We start from the raw sequence: 20,931 nt of genomic DNA, 5'->3' as shown, positions 1-20,931 counted from the left end.
CTTTGTTTTTGTCACCTGCACGATGGGGAAGCTTGATCCTAGGGTTGGTGTGGGGAAGGAAGGAGTCACATCCTACTTGGCCGCCAAGTAAGAAGAGCTGGCTATCACTATGGTCCCGTGTCCAGCTTCAAGGCCCCACCAGCGCCCCCCTCACTGCCTGTCCCCTCTGGAAGGCTCCCTCTGTTCTCCACGGGTATCTGCACTTCAAAGGGTGGGGCGGGGCCAGCCAGGGTGGGGCAGGGTCCCTCCAGGTCCCCTCTGGGCCAGTCCTTCCTGTCGCCAGTGCCCAGCAGCAGTGGCTGGCACTTGACCAGACCATAGGGCTCCTCAGGTGGTCCCCACTGGGGGAGGGGTCAGCCCTGCCATCCAGTGTCCCTAGGGAGAAGAGTTGGCAAGGACCCCAGTCTCTGTACCTGGCACTGAGCTCAGTTTATATGCGCATTGTCTCATTGGGTTCTCAGCATCCCAGGAGATAAGGACAGCCTTTATCTAGGCTTTGCTGATAAGGAACCTCAGGCCCAGGAAGGTTAAGTCACAGCTCTGCTGAGCTGGGAGAAGATGGAGACTGGCTGTCCTGCCTCTGCAAGAGTGGGTCCATCTCCATTTGGACTAGGGACGGGGTCTGTGGCAGCCACATGTCGCATTCTCAGGCCACCTGACAGCTTATAGCCCTGGCACTCAGGAGGCTCTGTAAGACTGGAGGAAGCCAGCTCCCAGGCTGCGGCAAGAACATGCAGGGCCCGAGACCTGTGTGCAGAACCGGGCTCAAGGCCACAGGGGAAGGCAGGATCTGAGGGCCAGCAAGCAGCAGCCCGGGTGCAGTGCCCCCTCCCGTCTCCGGAGGCTCCTTAGGAGGCATGCCCTCTACACTACAGGGTCACTGAAAAGGTGAGGCACTTAGCAAACGTCCAGACTCACAGATGGTGACTGGGGGCCCCGGGAAGGTGTGGGCAGACCAGTCACCCCAGGCACGAGTGTCGGTTCCTCTTGTCCCCTGCCGGTCACTTAGCAGAGAGGTGCGGCCAATAGCAGCATGCTTGGGACGCAGCCACGGACTGGATGGATGGGGGGAAGGGGGGCTGCTCCCAAGAGGCAGGGCTGAGCCTCCGTTCCAGAGGATGAGGACAGGCTGGTGGGTAGTCCCATTGCCCCAGGCCCTGCTCCCCTGACTCCAGTGGCATCTAGGATGAATCTCAGGCCACCGCCTTGCCACCTCCTAGAGGAACACCTCTTGAGGGGACCTGGGAGAACAAAGCAGCCCTAGTCCACTGTGACTGGTGTTATTTATAGGGAGGAGAGATTAAGACACACACACACAGGGCTGACCACATGAGATCACAGTGAGAACGTGGCCATCTGCAAGCCAAGGAGATGGGCCTCAAAGAAACCAAACCTGCTGATACCTTGATGTTGAACTTCGAGCCTCCAGAACTGTGGGAAAATGCATTCCTGTTGTTAAGCCGCCCAGTTTGTGGTCTTCTGTTAGGGCAGCCCAGGCAACCTAATACACTGGCCTAGTACTCAGGGCCACTCACAGGTGTCCTCGGAAAACAATTTCAAACCACTGTAAAAGGGCCCTGTGGGTCCGCAGGGACGCACCCAAGAGGATGGAAACGGGCGACAGGATTGGGTGTGTGAGGCAAGTGCAGGGGTCCAAGTGTCAGCCCCCCAGGCCGCCCTGCACAACACACAGGGTGAAACTGGCAGGTGAGGGCCCACGCTCACCTTGGCAAGGTGTGATTTGTTCCCCGCAGGGTGGGGACATTTTTCCTTTCCCAGGGGCCATAAGAACTCAAGTTGATCGAAGAAAAACAGACCAAAGCACATTTTTGTTGTGTGTGTATGTGTTTTTTTCTTTTAAGAAGCAAAATCAAAACATATAGGCTTCTGCCCTGCACCCCCCCCTCCCCCAACTCATCCCAGCTGCCAACTTGGCTCTTCAGGGCACTGGCCGTTCTGGAGGGGGTCCCGGAGTGGAGGGCCCTGCCAGCCTTGACTCCAGCCAGGGAGGCCACCTGCTTCAAACACTGCTTGCATGAAAGACATCACTTGGGAAAGGGACCCTTGGCTAATGGGAAGCCTGAAAACCACTGATGTCGAAAATGAGGAGGGCGCCCACACTACAGGCCTGATTCCTCACTGAAAAGCAGACAGGCAAGGCCCTTAGTAGAAGATGCTCAGGCGGCCCCCCTCCAAATCTTCTTGCCAAAGTTCAGGGCAGCCACTGAGCTGCAGGCCTGAGCTCTGGAGAGGGGTTTCATCGCTGAACTGGAAGGCGGGGCCTGGTCCCTGGTACTCGGAGCTGGGGAGCACCTCTGCACTGTGGCTCCAGTATCCCCACTGGGCCTGAGGCTGAAGTCTCTGGCATGCCAGGCGGGGCAGGAGGGGCGGGGTTTCTGGCAACAGATAGGGCTCCGGAGACACAGGGATACCCTGTGCAGGACAGACAAGAGGAGTGAATTCACGGACAGGACCGAGAACAGTGTTGGGAACACAATAAGCATTCAATACATTTTGGTTATTAATATGCTACTTCATGAACCACGAGTCATTCATTCTTGGGCTTCAAGCATAACTGAAGCTTGAAGGAACAAATGTCACCAGCTCAAGGGCCATTGTTCAGGAAGCCCCTAACTCTGGGGCCACGAAGCTTCCCACCCTCTTCCCAGCCCTCATTGGAGCCCTTGGACCGTGGCCTCTGCCACCTCCAGAGCCCAGGGTGGAAGGGGCAAGTCTGAGGGCGCCTCCCTCATCCCCAGGGGGTGATGACTTTTGGGTGGTGGTGGAGGCCTTACCTATCCAGGCCCCCACCTCTTTCCCCACGGAGGTCTGCGCCCTCTCCACCCCCAACCAGGGCTGGCTTAGATCATGGGGATCTAAAAAATATGGAATCGTCTGCAGACTAGAGCCTACCCACCGCATCCGTTTCCAAGGGAAGCCTGGGGACCGTACCTGGTACCTTGCAGAAGGCTCCGGGTCAGCAGGGGGCATCGCCCAGGACGTGGCCTGCGTCCCCAGCTCTGGGGGTGTCTGCGTTCCGGAACCCGCTGGGGTCGGCGTCCAAAGGGCAGCGTCGGGGGCCCTTCCTTGGGTTACTTGAGGAAGCGACTGCATCCCGGGGCAGTAAGGGGGTGAGACCCAGGGACCCACGTCGGGGACCCTGCTTCTCAAGCGTTCGGGCACCGCTGGGGCTCCGGGGCAGGCGGGCGGGGACCCCCAGGACCCGGCGGCGGGGGCGGCTGAGCCCAGATCCGGCCCGCGCGCCTGCGCCTGCGCAGGGCCGCCGTCCGGGCAGAGAGGGCAGCCCTGAGGGAGCGCCGCGTCGCTGCGTCGCCGGCGCCGCAGGCTCTCCTCGCTGAGGCCCAGCACGGCCGACAGGTGGCCGATGTAGCGGATGGCCAGGCGCAGCGTCTCGATCTTGGTCAGGCTCTGGCCGGCGGGCGCCACGGACGGCGGCAGGAAGCGGCGCAGCTCGTGCAGCGCGCGGGCGAGCGTGCGCATGCGCAGCTTCTCGCGCTCGCTGGCGCTCTGCCGCTGCCCGACGGCCGGTCCGGGGCGCGAGCGTCCCGGCGGCGCCGTCTGGGTGGCCTCTGGAGCGGGAGCGCCGCGAACCAGAGGTGCGACCTGAGAGGGGCCGCGGGCGCCGTCACAGGGGCACGAGCTCGACGAATCCGAGGAGGAGGCCGGGGACGTGGAGTCTGAGTGTCCGGCCCAGCCCCAGGGCTGGGGTAAGATCCAGTGGTCGAGGGTGCGCAGAGCAGGGGACTGGGCCATGGCCGGGCCGCAGGCTCCGGGATGCTGGACCGGCCACCTCCGGGCCTGAGCTTTTATCTGGACCAAAGGTGCTAGGTGGCCCCCCACCAGGTTACAGAGAGGTGTCAAAACCCACAGAGCCCAGGGAAGGTCTGGGCAGGGGGGCCCTGGGAAAGCGGGCCCATTTGCGGAGGTGTGGATTCTGACTCCTTGGGGGCTCTAATGGAGGCCCCTGCAGCCCGGGAAGTGTGGGAGGGACAATTCGCATCTGGATGGAGCTGCTAAGCTTCTCACCAGGTACCCACCCACCCCACCCCGTCCACTGCTCAGGATGAGTGCCCGGAGCCCGATAGCGGTGGGCAAGCCATCGTCCCAGGTTCCCAAACTGCCCCTCAAGAGACTCATGGGCCCCTGCATAGAGTGGCTGCCTCGCTGATCACCAGTCCCCTGGGAGGGGGGCTGTGCCCAGTAACCCAGGGCCTACAAGTGTGCCTCCAAGACAAGCCCGAGGGACCTGCCATCAGGGGTGGGGGGTGGGGAACACCCAGGCGGACCCTTCCTGGCTTCTTTGGAACCTGCACTTGCTGGTTTGATGAGTGACATGGAGAAAGACATCTCACTGTGGGAAAGACATCCCACAGTTAATTTCTGTTCCTGAAAAGCAGAACAGAGCATCCTGGAGAAGAATGAATGAATGAGGTGTAGAGGGTGAAGGAATGGGGAAGGTGGACCCCCCAAGCCCTCCAGAGTCAGACCCTCTTTACTTGCTGTGTGCTTTGGGCAAGTGACTTAACTCCTCTGGAACTCAAGTTTCCGTGTTCTCAGAAATAATACAAATAACCACCACTTTGGAGGGTTCCCAGTCCCTGGAACCACTTAGTATGGATTTGGCAAGTGAGCTAAATGTTTTTGGTGCTATCATTTTGTAAGGAGGGTACTTACATTTCAAGATACTTGTAGGCGTTACTCATTTAATTCATATTTATTTAACCACTAGTAAATGTGAGTCACACCAGTGTGAACAAGCTAGCTCTGTCCTCTGCTTTCAGGAGGTTTCGGTTTTGTGGGAGAGAGGCGTGAGCAGGCCATTGTATGATTTGGGGATCCTACCACTCACCAGCTGTGTGCTCTTGGACAAAGCCCTTCCCCTGTCTGAACCTCCTGCATTCTAAAACATGGATAATAATTATATGTCTGTGCCCCAGGACTGTTGCAGTCTCAGGGCATAAACTTGGACAGAGTAAAGCTTATGGAGTAAAGCCACTCACCCCTCAACAATAATTACAGTTTAAAAAAGGCATCTATGTTCTTTGTGATCTTTTCAAAAACAGGTCTGACTCGGAGGCGAAGGGCCTCAGGGGGGCTGGCGACGGTGGAGCTCTGGCCACAGAGGTGCGGAAGTCACTGTGGGGCCTGGAACTGGACGCAGGACTAGGGTAGGGAGCGAGGCAGGTGGCATTCTGGAGGTGGGACTTTGCAAGGTGTTCCCTAGGGGTCAGGAATAGGTGAACCAGTAGTAGCTGGATGTCATCAATGGCCTTGTAGTATCGTATGGCTATTTTTAAAAATTAACTTTTAGTTACGCAGATTACATAACTAATACATTCTCTTTGTTAGACGTGGAAACACGTGAGAGAATGCTGGTGCTCCCCAAGGTAATAGCTGTTGTTATAGGATTGTTAGGCCCCCCCTTCCAGTCCGTGAACTCACATCCATCAGCACGGATCCTCAGAAGACACGCAGTGGGGAGGCGGTCACACGGTGGCACGTCACACATACTAGCCTGTGACTCGCTCCTTTTGCATTCAGCAGCCTGTTCCAGAGCATTCCGTCTCAGGACCGACTTGTTTCCTTCCTATGGGTCTCAGTTGATGTCAGTGTTCACCCATTTCAATCACAGGGGATAATTGGAACTGGGGGCGTGGAGAGTGGTAGGCGGTGCACGTAGACCCTCAGTGATGAAATCACATCGCTTTGTCTTCAGAACTTGTTTTAAAGTGTACTGGAGCAGAATGGCTCAGGGGACCGCCGTGACATCATGATGAAGTGGTCCCGGCCTGGAGCAACTGTTGTTGGATTTCTTGTAGCTGCTATATGCGAGGAGAGGGAACTAATTTACCTATAACGCAAAAGGTGGAGTCTGTTAACCACGCCTGGTTTCAGACTGACGTTCTCTAGAAAGAAGCAGTTAGTTATGCAACATTTCATGACTTAAAAGGGTTTAAAGCGAGGTTAAAAAAATAACTACTTTTTCCTGAGGGCAGTGTGGACTTGGAAGACATCCAGCGCTACAGAGTTGAGGTTGAGATCTTAGCAAACACAAGCAAGTTGTCATTTATTCATCCGGAGCTCAGTACTGTAAAGCCCTGACATATTGCTCTGGCACGGAGTTCGTTATATACATGGAGTTGACTGTTGTAAACAGAATTCACCCAGGTTCATGCATGTATTTCTGGGTCTGGATTCTGAAGTGTCAGATTCCTGCACTGCTGAACTTGAGCTTTCCAACTGGCCCTTATTCACTGCTGTGTAATATTTCCCGGCATGTTTGCATCCTAGCGCATCTCTTATTGATGCACCTTTCGCGGAGTTTTAGTCTTGGCCACACAGCACCGCCTGGTGCACAGGCAGCTAGATGCGGAGTGGGGAGGTAAAGTAGCCTTATGATCTCCAGGAAGGCTCCCAGTACCCAGAAGTATTCCTGCTCTCTCCTGCCCCACGCCCTCCCATCAGAGCTGGCCTGCAGGGGTTGGCTGGAAAAGGACTCGGTGAATAACAGGAGGCCCGCCTCACAGAGCCCGCGGTGCAGTTTCCTCTCTAGGATGGCCTGGCCTTCTGTCTTGGTGTGGGCCGGCCCCAGAGCCCGGGCTTTAGAGGACTGTGGGGTGTCGCAGCATAAGTTCTGGAGGGTGGGGCCCCTGGCTCCTCACTGGACCTGGAATCCAGGCCCTGTGGCCCAGGGGCACACTCTGCCAGCTGCACTCACCGGGAGGAAGCCAGAGTGCATCGTTCCCCTGAGCCGGGCTGTGGGGTCGCACAGACCCGGGTTTTAGAGTCTCAGCCCCGCCCTCCACCAGCGGAGGAGATACATGGTGTCTAGATCTAGGGAACGTGGTCAGTAGAATGTGCACGAGTGTGGCCGGGACTGCTGCTTGGCCACACAGCATGTGTTCTGTATAGCCTCTATACTTCTTTCTTCCTTAATACCAGGAGGCTGTATTACTGTGGATGGGCATGTGCCCAGCTAAAATAACAACCAAACATGCAGTTCCCAGCCTCTCTTGCAGATGGAATGGCCAATGAAATGTTAGTGGAAGTATTGGATGGAGCTTCTAGAAAAGCTCTTTAAAGCAGGGCTTTCTACCTGGAAGACAGATGTGATGGTTATTGCCTCAGAAACCATTTTGTGATCCCGAGGCAGTCTCAAGGGCAGAAGTCATTGAGGATGGTGGAGCAGAAAAAAGCCCAGGCATCAGTAACAACACAGAAGTGCTACACTCGCCCAGGACTGTCTACCCTTGAAGTTTCTTTCATGTGAAAGAAAATAAATTGCCACTTAAAGCTATGGCCATTTGGGGTGTTATCTATGAGCAAGCAGCCAGACACAATTCCTGCCCACTAAATAAAGAAGTCCCTAGGGCATCCTTGTGAACGCACGGGGCCAGGAGAGCTGGGTGACAGTTCAGGTGAGTGACTTTGTAACAGATTCGTTGTTTCCACAGATGGATGGGTGAATGTCCACCGGAGGAAGGCCCCTCGTGCTGTGTCCCCGGCTCTGCTCCCAGGCTTGTCAAGGGCAGTGGCTTGAAGAAAGGAACTGATCGAATGTCGGGTAAGATCCAAACCCAGGAGGGGAACTGGGTAACAGGCTGGGAGAACCTATCAGATCGAATAGGGTAGAATCGATGGAGACCTGTGTGTCTTCCCTCCAAGTTCAGGGTCGGGGGCATCGGGTAACTAGCAGCACGTTTGGCAAAGACATGGCATTCACTGCCTTCCAGGAATCCAGGACATGAGAAACAAATGGAACCCCTTTCCCATTCACAGCCAACAAGGTCTTCTGCCATGGACGCTGGTCTCTTACTCCCCAGGCAAGGCGGGCCACACGCAGAGAATGTGGTCACACCTGGGGCCACAATTTGTGGGGGATGGGGACAAACTCAGGAGGGAGGCCGGTGAGGGGTTTTGAAGCCAGGTCCCTAGGGAAATTGCTAAAGGACTCAGGGCTGCTTTGTCCGAAGACAGAAAAACTAGGAGATGTGATGTTGTGTCCAGAACACCCCAGGGAGAGTCTGCAGAACTTGTCGAGGTCCGAGGGGCTGTGTAGGGAGTGAGAGTCCTGTTCCTGGAGGTGACCCAGGAGCGGCCCGGCAGCTGCATGAGGGGCGCATCCAGTGCAGCGGGAGGCTGTCCCGGCCTCTGGCAGCCCTGACAAGCTCCACCAAAAAGGAGCTGGGCCTGCTGATCCTGGGGGACTTGCAGAGCTGGAGCCGAGAATCGGGGCAAGGCCGGGTGTTGCTGCCTCTGGGCTCTGGGCGGTCTCGGTGAGGAGCCACGGGGACCCTTCAGGGCACCTAGGCTGGGGGACAACAGCAAGGCCTCGCGGTTGCTTCTGTGCTCACAGCACTCGCAGTGCCGCTCTCGTGCCTGAATCGCTGGTTAGGCTGGGCCTCCACTAGCTGGGCCTCCGCTGGGGTAGGAACCACAAGGCCACCTTGGCCTTAGGCTCGGTCTGGCGCCGTGAGGCACGCAGTGCTGGTGTCACTGTGCCTGTTACATAGGTGAGGACGCTGGGGCCTCGGGCCCGTCACCCCCCACAGGCTTCCCAGGACCTGTCCCTGACCACGGTCAGAGGAGGGGCATGCCGCCCCGTGCTGGCTGTCAGGGGCTGTGGGAGGGCAGCGGCCCTGGGCAGGCCTGCTCTTGGTGGCCCGGCGTGAGCTCCCCATTTGTTCACTGCCCCCCCTGCTGTTCTGCACCTGTTCCTACCCCAGGTGGGCAGGGCCCCTGGGAGCAGGTCCAAGGCTCCAAGGCTGTCCCGGGTTACAGCCTGGCCTCTGCCACACAGGTCTGCTTTCCCTTCCAGGCGGTGCGGGGGGTTAGGCGGTGGAATGTGAGTGGGAAGGCAGAGGGCGGCTGGCCGTGGTGGGGCGGCAGGGGCCATGTGGTATCCTCATTACCAGCCAGCAGTGTGGCCGGCCCAGCCGCCCCCTGGGCTACTGCGGCCGCCTTCACACCTCCAGTCCGCCTGCTGACACAAGGCCACCTCCCCCGGGCAGAAGGTGTCGACTTGGGAACGAGGGTGTGCAGGGTCCTCCAAAACAGCTGGGCAGCAGGCCCCCTCCGACTCCCTGGAATGCGCTTCTGGGGTAGGGGTGGGGGGCTGCAGGTCCCCACCCCAGGGGGCCCAGAGCAAAGGCAGATTCTATGTCCTTGGGAGGGCAAGGGAGGCAGGGACGGGGGTCCCTCATAGCCCCTCACTCCCAAAGCCCTGAGTCAGCCTGCCCGCAAATGGTCCCACCCTGGCCCAGGCGCTGCTGTGGGGCTCTGGACAGGCTCTGTGGGAGGCCCAGAGACTGACAGCCACTAGCACAAGGTCACAGAGCAGCTGCTGAAACTGGGGCTCCCCTGACCCGGCTTCTGGACCCTTCTGCAGCGTGAGTGCCCAGCGCGTCCCTGTGTAGCTATGCAGGGGGCAAATCCAGACCTCAGCCTGCTGTTCCCCCCTTGCCAAGGTGGGGAAACCAGGCCCAGAGAGGCCCAGGCCTTTGCCTAAAGTCCCTCGGAGCCAGGATTTGAACCCACAGAGGCCATGCACCACAGCACTGGGAAATGTTACCCGGGCCTGAGGCCACAGCTCCAGGGGTACGACTTCGCTGCCTTCTGGGAGCTGGAGCTGGAGGGGGAGAAGGAGGAGTAGATGGGCTGGAGTCCCTAGTGGCTGGGAGCCCACAGGCCACAGAGGTGCCCCCTGACTAGTAGTGTTCAGGGCAGGTTGCAGGGGGAAAGGAGGAACCTGAAAGTGTGGGTTTTCCTCCAAGCTGAGGTGTAGCTGCGACATTCCTGGCTTGCAGCAAAGGTGTGAGCCTGAGGCTGGAAGTGGGGAGGCCAAGGGCGATGTCAGCGTGCTGGGCCCCTGGGGGGGGGTGGGCATGGGCGGAGCGTGTGGTGTGGACCAGCAGGTGGGAGCCGGACACACGGTTGGGTAAGGGGCGTGGCCTTGGGGAGGCAGCAGCGAGCCCACGGGAACTCTGGGGAGGGCGAGGGGATGGAAGGTGAGGAGCTGGGGGCAGGAGAAGGCGGTCACATCAGGGCAAGGGTGGCTGGAGGCAGGGCAGAGCGCTGGGAGAGGAGAGAATGTGTAGGAAGGAGGGAGGGCTGTGGCCACTGGAAGCATGGTGGGAGGTGGGGAGGGTGGCCACAGATACCCAGGGAGCTGCCCGGCAAGCCAGGGAAGGGAGGGGGACCCTTGCTCTCCCTCCAATAAGGAGGCTGAGCCGAGGAAGCTGGTGTGCAAGGGGCTGCACAGGCCTAGAGCCAGCTGTGCCAGGGCTCAGTCCCTGGAGCCTCAGTGGTGGCGTCTGTGAAATGGGTTTCCTCGCCCAGATGGTGAGGCTTATCGCCGTGTGTTCAGCGAGTGGGAGTGCACACATCCTGCCTGCCGCCCTGCTGGGGAGCGGGGACGTCTGCAGCCCTGCAGCCCCCAGGAAGGACGAGGGGGGAAGTATCCACTCCTGCTGCAGTACGATTCCACTGTTTTTGTGTATTACATCTACAATTCTTAAAATTGTGGTAAAAATGTGTGTATATATATATTTAGTGTTTTATATATATATATAAAACACTAAAACTTTCCATCTTAACCATTTTAAGTATGCGATTTGGTGGCCTTAATTATATTCCCAATATTCCCAATGTGTGTGACCTTCACCACTTTTATTTCCAAAATTTCTTGATCACCTTAAATAGAAGCTCTGTACCCCATTAAACAGCTCCCCCAGCCCCTGGGAACCTCTACAGCTTCCTTCTCATGAATGTTGCCGTTGTGGGTGCCTCCCATAAGTGGAATCATGCAGTGTTTGTCATGCAGCATCGGGCTGGTTTCATTTAGTGTGATGTTTTCATGGTTCATCCGTGGGGCAGCTGTGTCCACACCACATCCCTTTTCATGGCTGAATAACATTCCACCGTGCGGGTAGACCACGTTGGTTCATTCGTTCATCTGTTGATGGACACTTGGGTTGTTTCCACCTTTTGGGTACTGTTGATCACGAGGGACTAATGCCAATACGAACGTTGCCTTGAATGTCTTTTCTCCACCCTGCTTTCAATTCCTTTGGGTAGTTAAAGAGCATACAACCAGTCTTTTTCTCTGACATATTAAGGTCCTTTTCTGCATCAGTTGATGTGTTTCTGAACAGAGGTTTTGAAGGCCTGCCTGGTACTCTGTGGTGTGGAGGTAATAGTTTAGTATCAAGTTCTCTAGTATACACTGAGATGCCTTAAGGTTTCCCATACAGGTACATCCTTATACCTGTAATTTATGAAATAGTTCATCCTGACTGGTGTGGCTCAGTGGGTTGGGCATTGTGCCGCAAACCGAAAGGTCGCTGGTTCGATTCTGGTCAGGGCACGTTCCTGGGTTGTGGGCCAGGTCCCTGGTTGGGGGGTGTGAGGAAGACAACTGATCAGTGTTTCTCTCTGACATCGATATTTCTTTCCTGTTCTTCCCCTTTCTCGGAAATAAAAAGTAATTTTTTAAAAAGTAAACATTACAGATAAGATTAAAGTCTTCCTTGACCACCCCCCAGAACCCAGACACGCCCCCTCCCAGATAAGCCCTGGCACATTACTGTGGATGCGGTGAGTGATGGAGACTGTGCTTTTACAAAATACAGGGTGTCACTCGATGACTTTCCGTGTAGGTTTCTTGTTAGATTCTGGTTTTTTTTGTACGTTTTTGCTTACATCCGTGGTGCCATGCAGAATGGTTTTTGTGCAGCTGGCTTCTGTCACTCAGCCATGCGTCTTCACCTTCAGTCTTTTCTACTCGGGATGAATTCCCGCCAGAGGAACCGCTGGGCGGAGGGTGTGCCGAAGCCTCAGGCCAGTCCTGGGGAGCCCCAGAGGTGGGGACCTGGTTGTGGGCAGCGAGCAGCATGGCACACCCAGGGTGCCTCACAGGTGTGACCGCTTGTGCCAGGCGCTGACCGAGCATGCCCAGGGCCTGGTCTGGGGCGTGACCTCCAAGGGGGAAGAAAACACTCTCATCTCAGGCCGAGGGCTGCATCTGGGATTTCCCCTGGTGGGGGACCCTCCAGAGCCAAGGACTGAGTTCATCCTGGCCTCAGTTTTCGGCCCATAATCAGTACTGATCATGTAGGACCCTCTCCTGTTTGATTTATTATCTGGGCAACTGCTTCCTCGAGATGTTCCCCACACGGTCCAGGGGCAGCCCTGTCCCCAGCCTCTGGCAAAGACGGCTGCCCAGAGGCTCCTCACTCCTCCAGGCCCTGCCAAGCACTCCAGCTCAGTCTAGGGGCCCCACTTTGCTTTTCGTTGGGTCTGAAGTCAGGTACGTCTGGGCAGATGGGGTGGGATCCCCTCCTTCCCCTGCCCTTGGGACTGAGGGCCTGGAGCTGGCTGAGGGCCTGAGCCATTCAGCCACATGGAGCCCAGGCCAGGCTTCCAGCCGGTAGCCTGGGCTGGCCCTGTGTGCACACCTCCCCTCCTGCCAGGGCTAATTGCTGTCCTGGCGCCTCACTGTTGCCAGTTGCCAGCAGTCACTGAGTGCAGGGACAGGGTTGGGAGGGGCTGAAACCTGTGTGTCCTGCCTGGAGGTAGCTGCATCCTGTGCTTCCTGGAGGGGCTAGTGCTGGATGTGCCCCAAGCTGGCAGCGGAGCTGGGCCTGCAGATCCTCGCCAGGGAGCTGGCAGGGCACAGGCCTCAGGGTGCCCGTCCCCTGCCTGCAGTTTCGGACAGCTTGTGCTTTGACCGTTTTCAGCCCGCATTCCAGGGCTGTGTTTAGGGAAGGGGAGGAGGGACCTGAGTGCTGCTTGTCCCGAGCCCTCCTGAGCCAGTCCCCTCCTCCCCACTCCTCTGGACTCCGTCTTTTTATTTTAAAAAATTGTTTTATCCTCACCCGAGGACATTTTTTCATGCCTTCTAGTGAGAGAGGGGAAGAGAGTGAGCAACATCAATGTGGGAGAGATACATCGATTGGTTGCCTCTCACATGCACGCTAACCGGGAATCGAACCCACGACCTTTCGGTTTACAGGATGACTCTCCAAACAGCCGAGCCATGCTGGGCCAGGCTGGGCTCTGCCTCACTCCGCCTCTGCGCGCAGACATATGCTTTCCCCGTGAACAGAGGGGCACGCTGGGGTCCAGAGAAGGCAAGTGGCCTGTTGGGTCACAGAGCCCATCGCGCCAGTGCCGAGCCAGCTTCACCCTCTCCTTAAGCCGGCCCAGCGTCTCTGACACATGCACTTAGTGCCAATGCCCACCACTCCCACCCTGCCCTGGCCCTGGCTGCAGGCCAAGGCCTCCAACTGGTTAGAGGTAGGGCTGCCCTTTTCAGAACCGAAGATCCCAGGCGTCTGGGCAGCGCCCTCTGCTGTCTGTGGCTGGGAATGCAAGGGCACTTAGTGGATCCTGTACCCATCCATCCACTGTATCCCATGTGGTCCTCGGTCACCGTGCTGGAGACAGACGCCTTCTCAGCGAGGCGTGCAGAGCCCCCAGGACATCTCAGCAGGCAGTTGGCAATCCCTGCTCCATTTTGCAGTTGGAGAAACAGAAGTCCAGTTGATGCCTCTGTTTCTCCGCCTTTCACCATAAAGCTTAGACCCCCCTCCACATACCCAGATGAAGCAGAGGAGCAGCACAGGACTCCCTAAGGAGAGAGGCACGGCCTGCTGGCTCTGCTTCTCAGCCTGGCTCCTGGGGCCTCACAGAGCTTGGCACTTCTCTTGATCCTTTCCTGGAATCCGCCAAATCTCTCTCCTTCCTTCCCAGCCCCTCCCTCCTCAGCACCCCCTCTGCCTCCTGTGACTTCCACTGGCTGCATATCCAGCTGATCCAAGGCCAAGATAATCAGATTATCGTGGTTCCAGAATAATCTATTCCATATGGCTTGCCAACTCAGTGGCTCCAGGAGCCAGAGGTGTGAGGAGAGGGGCTGATCCCCACGGGCAGGGCCTCCCTGGGAGCCTTAGGCTATAGCTGGGAGGCTGCTGGGGAGGGGTGCAGGTGGAGGAGGCAGTGGGGTCCTCAGTGCTGGGCCCCCTGACTGCTCTGAGCTCCAGCTGGCCGCAGCGCCCCCTCCGGCCCAAGCTCCTCCTCGTCTATCTGCGACCCAGGGGCTGCTTAGGATCCGAGGCCGGGAGGCAGCACTCCCAGGGCCTTTTCCACTCTCTGAAGTGGGGCTTGTCCACTGTGGCCGCTGCTTCTCAATGGTGGCCAAGTTTTCCGGTTCCGGGACATTGTCCTTTTCAGACCTAGACTCTGCAGCTGCATCCTCGGGTCCGGGGTGGGCCTGGAAACCTTTTTGCATCTCTGCAAGTCCCTTTGATGAGGGGCAAGGTTCCACAGGCTTGTGCACCCCCAGTCTGGCACCCGCACTCTCTGGGCCACCCTCCTGTGGGACGGGAGCCACTCGAGTCCTCCACAGGCTGTGGCCCCAGACAGAGCCAGGAGGACCCCAGCTCAGCCCCTGCTAGCCATGTGACGTGGGATAGCCTCTCGTCACTCCATGTCCTCAGCTACCAAATGAGTGGAGAACACCCGCATCACAGCACAGTGGTGTGCTGTGACCCAGCTGAGTGCCAGCACAGTGCCGGCCTGGGCGGCAACTGTGGGTGGCCATGCGCAAAGGGTGTCTGGGGGTGTGCTTTGGTCCTTACCACGCTGGCAAGGTCGGTGTCACTCACCCCGGGGCCCAGAGATGAGAGTGAGTGACACAGGTAGGACATGTCAGGACAGGGACTCCACACTCCAGGGGGTGTCCTAGGCTGTCCAAAGGTGGGGGCTTCGTAAATAACAGTCACTCCCTGAATGGGCTTGCCTCTCGGGCTGGTGCAGGGATTGTGGGAAGACCCCTGGCAGTAGGGGACCTCCAATTAGGAGCTTCCCAGGGCATGTGACTGCTGACACTGAGCAGGCTGGCAGTACAAGAGCTGCTTCCTTCCCCTGGGGGCCCTGGCTCCAGCAGACACAGGGATTAGGGCTGCTAGGGGCATATTGACATAGCACCTTTGATTAGCACTCCTGTGTCAGAGAGGCTGGCGGGAAATGAGGGCACTGGGGCTTGGAGGTGGGAAGGGGCAGCGCCCCAGACCCGGGGTTGGCCTGAGGAGACCAGCTTGTTCCTAGCGGGAAGGCTGAGGCCTGTTCCCCAGCCTTCTGGGGTGCTGCCCTGTCCTGCCTGCCCCCCACCCCCCACCACACTGGCCAAGGACCCCACTGAACTCTCACCTCTGCTCAGTGGGGCTGCCCCCAGGCCTAATTTCCCAGCCTTACACTCCGGCAGCGGAGGCAGCAGGCAAAGGCAGGGGAGCAGGAGCCACTGGCTTGGCACTTGTCAAAACACAGGCCCCTGGGTGTGAAGAACTCACCCCAGCAGGAGAGCGTGTGGGCCCCGCTGCCTGGAGAACTCATTAACTCAGCTCCCAGATGAAGCCTCTAGAGAGGCTGGCGATAAGGAGATCAAAGCTGACAGAGGCTGGGGATAGGGAAGAGGGAGGCTGGCGGGCAGGAGGTGGTAGAACCCAGGCTCCAGATTGGGGTTCCTCCTCTGCCCCCACTTGGCTCCATCAGGCCCACCAACTACAGCCTTTGCACAGTCTGGGCCCAGAGACCTCAGGGGCACCGGGGGAGGGAGGGACTCCCAGTGGCACCTCCAATTTGTTAGCCTTGAGGGCTGAAAACCCCGCCTCTTTCATGCCATTCTTGTGGGCTCTTTGTCTCCACACTTGCACCTGGGTCTTTTTAACCCTCCCTGAGCTCTCCGTGGCTGCTGTGTAAGGACTCAGTGAATGAGATCCTCGGGCTACAGCTGTGCTTTCAGGGTGGTCCTGTGCAAGCACGTCTGGTTGACTTTGTACTTCACATGCAAATTCACTGCGGAGCATTGCCGCTGACAAATGAGTGGCGATCGCCACCACTAGCCTATGGGAAGGGAGGGGCTTTTTGATACTTGGGTTGGTGACAGGGTGCCCAGACCCCCCGTTTCTGCCTGTGCAGCCTTTACCCTGCACCCCGTCCCGTGCTGCGCACAGCACCCTCTGCCGAGCCCCAACCACTTGTTCCCCTGGGTCCAGCGGGATGGAAGGGGCCGTCACTGGGCTCCAGTACCAGGTTCTTGGCTTGAATCTGGAGCCCCAAGAAGGCATCCACCGGCCAGGGCCCGGAAGTGGCAGCCCTGCTGCAGCTGCAGGCTGGGGAACCAGGCTCCTGTGGGGGTGGACGGGTCCTACGCTGTGTGCCTAGGGTGGGTTGGCACTGCCTGTCCTAGGTGTGACTGTGGGCATGAGTGTCCTGGGGCTGCTGGGACAGACTCTGAGGAGGGGGTGCAGACAGTGTTAGAGGAGGTTGTGTGCATATAAGATAAGAGAGACGGGAAAGGGACCCAGCCGTTTTGCTTTCTTTCCCACCAGCTCACCCCTCAGTCTCACGGGGCTGGAAGCATGGAGGATGCACATTAGACCCTAGACCATGGACTGCTGCACAGTCCAGCTGGAGAACGTCACACCTGAAGTAGCTGTTAGGATGGGGCCCAAACTCCACACTGTGAGGGACCAGGCAGGCAATAGAACTCTGTGAGAGTTCCTATGTGACAGTCATATTGTCTGTGAATAGAGACAATTTTATTTCTTCCTTTTCAATCCATATGCCTTTTGCTTTTTCTTACTGCATAAGCCAGACCCTCCAGGGTAATGCTGAATAGGAAGGCGTGGGTAGCAGCGGACCCCCTTGCCCATTTCCCGGTATTAGGTGGAAAGCTCTGAGTCTTTCCCTATTTCACGTATTAGCTGTATGTTCTTTGTAGATGCCTTTTATCAGGTTGAAAATGTTCCCCTCTATTCCCAGTTTGCTGAGAATTTTTATCATGAAGGGGGTGTTGAATTTTGTCAAAATGCTCTTTCTGTGTCATTTCCATTTTGTTGGTAAAGCCTGTTGCACCTGCCCCAAACTGACAAACACTAGCTAGAGGCCCGTGGTGGCAGCAGGCCAAGCCCCCCATGCTGCCAGGCTGTGGGTATCCTGGAGGCCAGCAGGCTCACCCCTCCCTCTGCTCAGGTGGTCCAGCAGCCTGACCAGATCCGGCCAGCTCGTTGAGGTGCCTGAGATAGACTCCTCACCCCTGTTCCTCCAGCTCACCACCCGTGGGAAGGGTGTGTCCAGGACCAGCCTGCCTCAGCAGAGGGCCGGATTACTGTTCCTCTCACCTCTGGCGGGAACCAAGGCTTCACTCCTGGACCCTAGTTGATTCTACAGATCTGCAGCAGGGCCCGAGGATCCCATTATACAAATTAGAAATGAAGGTGCAGGAAAATCCAGTTATTTGCATAAGGCTCCCAACAGGTGAAGGCAGCCCCAAACCTAGGCACTGCACTTCGGGGTCTGTGATCTCGCTTCCTTTACCTGCTGAACTGGCCCAAGGTCTGGGCGCACTGACGGTGCCCCTGTGCCCGTGCGATGTTTCAGGTGGGGCCAACCTGGTGCAGCCAACTGGCAGCACCTTCCAACACCACCGCGTTGGTTCAAAGGGTCAGGCCCCGCCCCCTCCGGGCCCCGAGCCGCCTTGAAGTGATGATGTGGCCTGGAAGAGGCCACTTCACACCTTGGGCTTGGGATAAAGCAGTAGCCTGGGGGATAAAGCCGTCGCGCCGCCTGTCTAGAGACGAACCGCCGCTGCCATGGCCCAGTCCCTGCGCCCACCGCTCTCCGTGTCCTGGGTGCTCCCCGCGTGCTGGGACGCAGTTCAGCCGCCTTCGCCTTCCGACACGGGCTGCGGCTGCTCCCCTGCCTCGTCCCCGAACTCCTGGGGCAGTGTCCCCATCGGCAGCCCCGTGCCGAGCCCCGGGCGGCCCGGAGCCCTCGCGGCCCCGCGCGCCAAGAGGCGCGGCGCGCGGAGCAGCCGCCAGGGCGTCGGGCAGCGGCAGAGCGCCAGCGAGCGCGAGAAGCTGCGCATGCGCACGCTCGCCCGCGCGCTGCACGAGCTGCGCCGCTTCCTGCTGCCGTCCGTGGCGCCCGCCGGCTAGAGCCTGACCAAGATCGAGACGCTGCGCCTGGCCATCCGCTACATCGGCCACCTGTCGGCCGTGCTGGGCCTCAGCGAGGAGAGCCTGCGGCGCCGGCGACGCAGCGACGCGGAGCTTCCTCGGGGCTGCCGGCTCTGCCTCGACGGCGGCCCTGCGCAGGCGCGCCGTCCTGGCCCGGGCTCAGCTGCCCCCGCCGCCGGGTCTTGGGGGTCCCCGCCCGCCTGCCTCGAATCCCCAGCGGTGCCCGCGCCGGTGCTTTACGACGAGGCAGCGTGCCCGGAAGGACTGGCGACCGGGCCGAACCCCTCGTCTCCGGTTAGTATCTCCTGCTCCCTCCGCGGTGGAGGCGCCCCCACTGTCCATGCCCTAGGCGCTCAGCATAGCCTCCCCACGCGCTCTGCGGAGCCTCAGAGCCGGGGTACTTGGGGTGCCCAAGCGGTGAGGGGAGGGAGAGACCGCGCAGGCGACGGGCCCCCTGAGAGTGGAGTCCACGAGCGCTGAGAGCCACGCCATTCCCTCTTCTCCCTCAGCTCTTTCCGGGCCACGTGCTGCCCCCGCTGGAGACCTGGATGCCCCTCTCGCCCCTGGAGTGGCCGCTGGCCTGAGTAGTTGAAGTGACTCCTGAGGGACAAGGGCACTGCGGCCTTGTTGGCCTCAACACCTTCGAAGGGGTTCCTCTCAGACCCCCTGCCATGGCCGCGGGCACCGGCGAGGCTGGCTGGGGCGTCTCTTCGGGTGAGAACCTGTCCCCCCAGGGATGACCCACCCCAGCCCCTCCCGCTATTGGACCCATAGAGCAAACACTTTGAGGCAGTCAGGAAGCTCTGCGTAGTGTGTATTTATTTATTTGTGAATAAACTGCTGGTGTCAATTGGCAAGTTCTTCCTTCTTTGCGTGGACGCAAAGCTCCCTCCGTCTCCTCCAGAGGAGGCTATAGGGAAGCTGGGAGGGTTTCTTGCAGTCTCCAGAGCATGCCGCCCGGTTCCACCTTGCCCCCCAGCACCGCCTGTTCAGCTGGGTCAGCCTGGAACTGGGTAGGCGCTTCACATGGGAAAGTGGCAGAAAATGAAGTCTGTCTGTCTTTTCTTTGAACCTGTATGGGGGCTGGAGAAAACCAAAGTATCTCCAGAAAGTACATCTGCATTAGTACTTACTGTATCAGATCCTTTACATATTTTATACCCAAATAACCGTTTTGCAGAAGCCTAACCCAAGGGCCAACACTCCGGCCCTGGTAGGAGTTGTCAGCTCCATTCATTCTGAGGTGGAGGGGACATGGCCTCCAAGGGGCCCTTTCTCAGGTCCCGAGTCCTCATTCCCCTTGCGCGGGCGCGTCCTGGCCTGGACTCTGGGATTGTCCCATGTCCTTTCCCTCAGGGTTCCCACTCAGGTGGTTTAGGGACATCAAATAATGTCAGTGGAGCAATCCTGAGTTTACAGAAATGTAACCTCCCAGAGGCCCAGGGGAGGTGACAGGTCCCTTGGGCTGCTGGACCCAAGTCCACACTGCTGACCTAGAGCCAGGCCCAGCTGCACACTCCTGTCTACACTGGCTGGGTTCGGGTTGGGAAAGGGATGTGTGGGGAGAGGGGCCTTGAGCCCAGGAGCCTGGCTTGGGTCGGGGGGGCCAGGTGAGCAGCCAGGCCTGGTGGGTGAGGTGGGCAAGGGGACATATTCTTTCTGTCCAAGGGTCCTCGGCCTCTGCGGATGCCTAGTTCTGCCCCCCAGCCCCCTCGAGCTGCTTTGAAACACAGGCCTTGTTTGTATTTGTTTTTTTTGTATGTGTGTTGTTTGTTTTAATGAGAACTTCATGGAGATAAAACTTACAGCCTTTCAAAGTGTATTTGCATGGTTTTTGTAGGCTCATACAGTCATGCAAGCATCACCACTCATTTTAGGACATTTTCGTCACCTCACAAAAGGAAGCCCCTCTGAAACTTCATATAATTAAGCAATGTTACCCCAGTAAATTCAAAGGAAACCATTTCCATTAGCAGTCACTCCCCGCTATTCCATTCCTGCACCCCCCAGCCCCAGCTCACTATCCTACTTTCTGTGTACACGTTTGCCTGTTACAAATACTTCGTGTGAAAGGATCACACCATATATACGGAGCCTTTTGTGTCTGGCTTTTTCCACTTAGTGTAAGGTTTTCAAGGTTCCTTAAGATTGTCTGTATATGAGTGCATCGGTTTCTCTTATCTTTTTTTTTTTTTTGTCCAGTAGTATTCCATTGTATATAGAGACCACATTTTATTTCTCAGTTCACGTTGATGGGTTTGTTTTGATCCCACCTCCAGGACCCTTCCCAGGAGAGGGGCGGTAATTCATAGTGGACGGGCTGCTGCCCTGCACTTCAGGTGCACCCTGGCCACCTCCGGCTTTGGAGCCTGGGATCCCAAAGCAGAGGCCCTGCAGTGGAGGTGGGACCTTGTACCTTCGCTGATCGCCCCACTTTCCTGTGCCTCCACCCCATTGTCACTCTCTCTTCCCAGGACCCTAAAGGGGGTAGATGGGATGTTTTCTCCAGGAACCTAAGTGGGTTTAGAAAATCTGTTTGCATAGCAAAGGCCCCGTGGTTTAGGGGGGGAATTAAAGTGATTAGCAAGTCTTTTCACAGGTAAGTGGGGCTTGTTGGCCAGCCCCTCCCCTGCAGAGGGTCCCCCCTCCAGGTCAGAGCTGGGGCCTCCCACCGTTTATTAGCACTTGGGTGTGATTTTCATTAACAGGTCTCTGCTAATAAGCAGGAGGACTGGAGATGAGAAGGGTCACCTCCCACTGCTCCTCGTCCCCACCCCTTCCTGGGCCGGCCCCCGGGTCTCCGAGGAAACTCTGCATGGCCACTCAAAAGCACAGGACAGTCACCAGCGTCCAGGTATGTGAGCCGTGGACATGTGCTCCCTCTCACCTC

The 20,931-nt window shown here is 57.9% G+C and overlaps 3 protein-coding genes across 4 annotated transcripts in view; 2 read left to right on the top strand and 1 right to left on the bottom strand.

The window, feature by feature from the left end:
• Positions 1–1,826: 1,826 nt before the first annotated feature.
• On the bottom strand, positions 1,827–3,774 carry MESP2 (mesoderm posterior bHLH transcription factor 2). The gene is made up of 2 exons (XM_024561976.3): positions 2,953–3,774; positions 1,827–2,433 (listed from the first exon to the last, which is right to left on the bottom strand). Exons 1-2 carry the CDS (start codon positions 3,772–3,774, stop codon positions 2,164–2,166), a joined length of 1,092 nt encoding a protein of 363 aa, XP_024417744.3. The 3' UTR covers positions 1,827–2,163.
• A 3,700-nt stretch (positions 3,775–7,474) lies between these two features.
• On the top strand, positions 7,475–18,690 carry MESP1 (mesoderm posterior bHLH transcription factor 1). Its single transcript, XM_053913056.1, is given in 3 exon segments — positions 7,475–7,585; positions 17,132–18,335; positions 18,551–18,690. Coding segments are annotated over 2 exon segments (735 nt in total). The 5' UTR covers positions 7,475–7,585; positions 17,132–17,675; the 3' UTR covers positions 18,626–18,690.
• The window catches only part of PLIN1 (perilipin 1), a 49,928-nt gene continuing 36,479 nt past the window's right edge, over positions 7,483–20,931 (top strand). The window contains exon 1 of one of the 2 annotated variants that reach the window (XM_053913051.1): positions 7,483–7,585. The gene's annotated coding sequence lies outside the window, so the exon portion shown is untranslated. Of the gene's footprint in view, positions 7,586–20,755; positions 20,896–20,931 lie in introns of those variants that run through there. The other variant, XM_024561695.3, reaches the window with a different exon arrangement.

This window comes from Desmodus rotundus, chromosome 10 (assembly GCF_022682495.2).
Source record: "Desmodus rotundus isolate HL8 chromosome 10, HLdesRot8A.1, whole genome shotgun sequence".
NCBI lineage: Eukaryota > Metazoa > Chordata > Mammalia > Chiroptera > Phyllostomidae > Desmodus > Desmodus rotundus.
Note: the sequence above shows the minus strand (reverse complement) of the source record. Positions and strands in the feature narration are given on the sequence as shown.

Bases quoted from the DNA above. Each gene is read 5' to 3' on its own strand.
- MESP2 (XM_024561976.3), bottom strand. From the start codon at position 3,774: ATGGCCCAGTCCCCTGCTCTGCGCACCCTCGACCACTGGATCTTACCC. The intron at 2,434-2,952 runs GTACGGTCCCCA...TGTCCTGCACAG, and splicing joins AGCCTTCTGCAAGGTACCAG to GGTATCCCTGTGTCTCCGGA.